This window comes from Aedes albopictus, chromosome 3, assembly GCF_035046485.1.
Source record: "Aedes albopictus strain Foshan chromosome 3, AalbF5, whole genome shotgun sequence".
NCBI classification, from domain to species: Eukaryota; Metazoa; Arthropoda; class Insecta; order Diptera; family Culicidae; genus Aedes; species Aedes albopictus.
Window position 1 is genome coordinate 78,927,130 of NC_085138.1, and position 4,834 is coordinate 78,931,963.

At 41.0% G+C, this 4,834-nt stretch overlaps 1 protein-coding gene across 1 annotated transcript; it reads right to left on the bottom strand.

Moving 5' to 3' along the window:
* Positions 1–386: 386 nt before the first annotated feature.
* On the bottom strand, positions 387–4,033 carry LOC134284025 (suppressor of fused homolog). The gene is made up of 2 exons (XM_062842144.1): positions 3,693–4,033; positions 387–1,798 (listed from the first exon to the last, which is right to left on the bottom strand). The coding sequence occupies exons 1-2, from the start codon at positions 3,839–3,841 to the stop codon at positions 583–585; spliced, it is 1,365 nt and encodes a 454-aa protein (XP_062698128.1). The 5' UTR covers positions 3,842–4,033; the 3' UTR covers positions 387–582.
* Between the last annotated feature and the right edge of the window lie 801 nt (positions 4,034–4,834).

Below are 4,834 nucleotides of genomic sequence, written 5' to 3' on the forward strand. Positions count from 1 at the left end.
GGGGAGGTCGACCGTAGAAACTATCTTGTTGGTCACAAAGACCGCCGAGCTAGCTTCCCAGCGCTAGAGAGGAATTCACTACTGTTCAGTAGTGACATTATTAGATGTAGGGAACGCATTATATAGTACTAGTGCTAGTTGGACGGCTTTTGCTTCTTAGCAATCCGTATATTTGTATACAAGATTCTGGGAAGCTATTTCCAGACCTCAGGAGTTCCGCAACGTTCTATCCTACACAGTGTGCATCGTCCATATCGGCTCGGAACTACAGAGTCACGTATTGCAATTGTCGGAATTACGCAGTGGACCAGGTAGAGGTTGTATACTTTTGTGAGCGATCACGAACGCGTTGAATTTCTACAGAAAAAAAAATATAGCAAGCAACGTTTCCTAGTTCAATTCTTTTATTGAATCGGGTTTGAGGCACTTGAGATTCTATCTAACTAAAACTAAGTCATTCTTGCAAGATCAGTATAGGTAAAATACTTAAGAAAATAGGAAGAGAATTGTTCAATATAAGGCGTAAAAAATGGAACAATAGTTCCATTGGTATATTAGCTTGCTTCTCTAGTATTGTAATAGCTACGCCAAAATCGGCCCCTGTTGGTTAAGCAACTCCGGCGGTGGATTGTCGATGATGAACTTCAAATTGTGCTCCGACCATTCATAGGTAAGCGGGATTTTCAGATTGTCCGAACTTTTGTTCAAATCTCCAAACGCATCCAGCATCTTTGGGATGAGTGAATTCGGAATCAGGATTTGCACCCAATATCCCAGGACTCCGTAGGGGGTTTCCCGGTTCACGATGGCCCCGGTAACCGACTCGGCCACAAACGTGACGGCCATGTTTTGCGCCTTGAAGGTGAAATGGCGACCGTGGCGTATTCTGTCTTTTATGGCCAGGACGAGGAACTTGGCCGCGTACGGGGCCAGAGTGAGTTCTATGCCATTCAGAGGGGAAACCCTGGACGGGACTTGGGAGTGATGGAAGGGGTTAACCATATCGGACGATCCGGAATGTTCCAGTCCATCGTTGAACTCTTGTTTGATCTCGATGTTGCACGACGAAATGCTTTTGGTGATTTCCTCTTCGGGATCGAGGATTTCCTTTTTGATGGTGACCATCTTGGGCAGTTCTTTGAAGGTGAAGTCCGCGTTTACGCCAGCAAGGTCAGAACCTTCCTTCTCGAGATCGATTTCCAGCTGGCGGAGAGTTTCCGGGAAGAGTTCGAAAACGCTCTTGGATCGTGTCATGTCGGTGATCAGCCACTCACCTCCGGTGGTCGAGTCTTTTTGAAGTAGGTTCAGAACGCCTTTCCCATTCCAACGCGAAGCTTGCTCCAGCTCTTCGTTCGTTACGCCAACAATCTGTAGGAAATCCACCCATCCGAAAGGGGTCTCTGTCCGCGGCATCTGAGGATCCTCCGCGATCAGCATGTGTTGAATACTGGACGTTTTAGCGTCCAGCGACCGACGCCAAGGTATATTATCTCCGGCGCAAAGTCTGTTCCCTGACTGGAACACATATTTGGCCAGTGCTTGCAGGAGATTGGCTGGCCAAGTAGGTGGCTTTTCGTCGGTGCAATTGGGAGGTTTGATCAAACGGAATGTCAACTCGAAACCCATCCCAGATCGAGGTTCCAGTCCGCCGATGGTATCCGGCAGGTGAACTCGTCCATCTCCGTGCAGATCGGACAACCCAAAACTGATGTAATGCCAATGTGGCGGAATGTTCTTATCTGGATCGCCCGCATTGTGGTACATACTGATGTAATCCAGCGGGTCTTGACCACCAAGCCTAAAAACGGAGATAGCTTTCAGTTGTAAACTTCTTAAACTAACTTCTAATACAAAGTATTGAAATTTTTAATTTAACACTTTTCTAAATAGAAATTTTATATAAACTTAAGTTTTATTATTTGTTGCGGAACTCTACATTTAGAAACAACATTTTTATTTTCAAAAAGACACAACATACTGACATGAACTTTAAAGCAGGCATATTTCATTTTATGTAAGAGATCCATCTTTTCGTTTTAAAACCTTGAAGCGTCTAAAGCGTGTAAAATTAAGAACTGTGTACCTAGTTATAATTTTTGAGGGCTTGAAAAATCTGAAAACATTATGAGAACTACTCAATTAAGTATGCTTGCGTTTGGACTACAATGGGGCACGTTCGGTGTAGTACTAGGGGTAGGCGGGGCAATATGGACACCCTAAGGTTTTTGCCAACTTTACCTGGCAAGATGTCAAAAAAGTTTAGTTTTTTGATACATGTATCCTTTTAAAGTCTATTTAGCATCTATTGCATAAGAATGCTCACGAAGAAAAATGATTTATCCACTCCAAAAAATGTTGGGAAAAATGTTAGTTTTTCATGACCGTCTTCAAGCATACGGGGAAGAATGGACACCCCCATGGGGCAATATGGACACCATGAGACTTTTACAAGTTTCGTAAATTATTTACACCTATAAAGTCATTTCATTACAAAACAACTATTATGGATGAATAATACGCCGAAGTAGTTCATTTTTGTTCAGTTAATTTAAATTCAGGCTGTTTTGGATAAAGCTTCGTTTTTGTCGGCATGTACAGCTGTGCCTAGAACAACTATTTTCCACTGCTGTCGTTTTTTGACCAATTTGTTTCACCCTATGTCTACTATAGTGAACATTCAACCGAAAATATACTGAAATCGAAGAATTTGGTTGGTTTGTGATTTAGGATATATTTTTCCCTTGCCGCTTCTTTCAAAAAGGTGAGTGTCCATTTTGCCCCGGCAGCAGAGGATATTTCCAAACTTGATTTTTGATATAATAAAGAAGAAAATATAAACATGTTAAGCATGTAGATACAGCAAAACTACTTGCATGTGTTCTAGAAATATCAGGTTTTAATCGACCTGCAATAAATTAATCACTAAATCTTATTCTAGATGGTGTGAAAATTATAATTTCCATGCACAAAAAACGGAGGACGCAACTTTTTCGTGTAAAATCAAATATAATTTAAATTTTGAATGTTTCTTTCCTGAAACTACGTTTTAGACAAATGGACTATATTCTCCATTCATTAAAAGTTCTAAAAAGTTCGCATATTTCAAAATATTAAGGGTGTCCATTCTGCCCCGGGTGTCCATAATGCCCCGCCTACCCCTAGATTTGTAGTAATGAGCTGAATTTTAGTATGGTGAGAAGGTCAGTTCTCTGTTTCTGCAATGAAATAGTACAAAAAGCGTGGGTATTATGATCCGTTGCCTAATTTGATGCTGTTTGAGCAAAACTTTGGATAACTATGTTGTTTATGTTTCAAGAAATGGAGAAAACAACAACACTGTTGCCCAAAGTTTTGCTCAAACAGCATCAAATTAGGCAAGGAATCATAATACCCACGCTTTTTGCACCATTTCAGTGCAGAAACGAAGAATTGACCTTCTCACCATACTAAAATTCAGCTCATTACTACAAATCTAGTACTTCACCGATCTGTCCTATTGGTCATTATAAGTAAAATACAAGTGTGAACACCAAAAATTTGAATACATTGTATGGACAGCTGGATCAATTCCTTCTCTACTTACACACTTATATACAATAATATAATATACAATTATTGTTTTTCTTAAGACAAGTGTTAACATTAAAAACTCAAAAACTTTGTATGATCGAGTGGTTCGATTCTCTACATACCAGTACTTCAGCCGGGTTGTAACCTGAAGCGGATTCTCCTGATCGGGATAAATTTTCAAACATTGATCAATGAGTTTCTGCAGGCCTCGAGGCACCATTCGACGCTTAAGCGAGTCATCTTTGTTATCCTTATTCGTACTGGATGCCATGACCGGATTTGAATCTTACCGCCAGGCAGTTGTTATATGTTTTAAAACTAGATTAATCGAACACCAGAGAAATGGCTTCGAACAAACAAAAAATGGAGAAACAAACACTACTGGAGAAGAAGAGGGGGTGTAAACAGACGATCCAAACCAGCAGGCAGTCTTTTATGGCTTCCGAAGGAATTTTTAGTTCTTCTGTCACACTTCGTCGGAATTAGGGTGCATGCAGGTACGAGGTGCTGAACGTACCGCATAACGCTCATTGCAAGTGTGAACTCTGAATAGAAGGAACGAATTGAAATTATGGCGCTAGACCTGCACACGGGTTTTGGATTTTGAAATGACCGGTAAAATCTTCTCGCTCGGGATTGTATGTCTTGTTCGTGCAACTTAGCTTTGTATGTTTTCCAAAAAAAATTGTCGAGTTTAGTATCATACAGGCGTATCTGCAATGATCGATTTCTTTTCATCGATTTTATCTTCGGATTATTCCGGGGAATACGACCAATCGGATGATCTCTCGATGTGTTTCGGTAAAGGACGACTAGGACTAGCATCTGAACCAACAAAAACAACCGAAAATGATTCTAGCATTAAAGGGACGATTTATTGTAGGGTTTACATCTACTTCATTATATGCTTTGATTTCCACAGACGGAAAATTAGCATTAGCATTAGTAGTAAGCGAATCGCAAGAATTCGTAGGTGGTACAGTCCTAGACCACTGTTATGAGGATTGCCTACTTTCCGTTCGACGAACTAAAGCACAAAGATTCGGGACTAATCTCTGACTCTTAGACAGGACTGACGCAATCCTCCAATGGTCGAGAACTGTCCTGGCCACGTCCTTGCGACTGCTGAGGGAAGATAAAGGATGGTTAGTTTTGGACAGCTATGCAAGATGTAGACAGCTCTACGATCCCTCAAGCCTAGATGTCACGGGACTTTGGCTGTTGTTAGTAGAAGGGTAGACTCCAAAAGATACGTTTGGTAAAC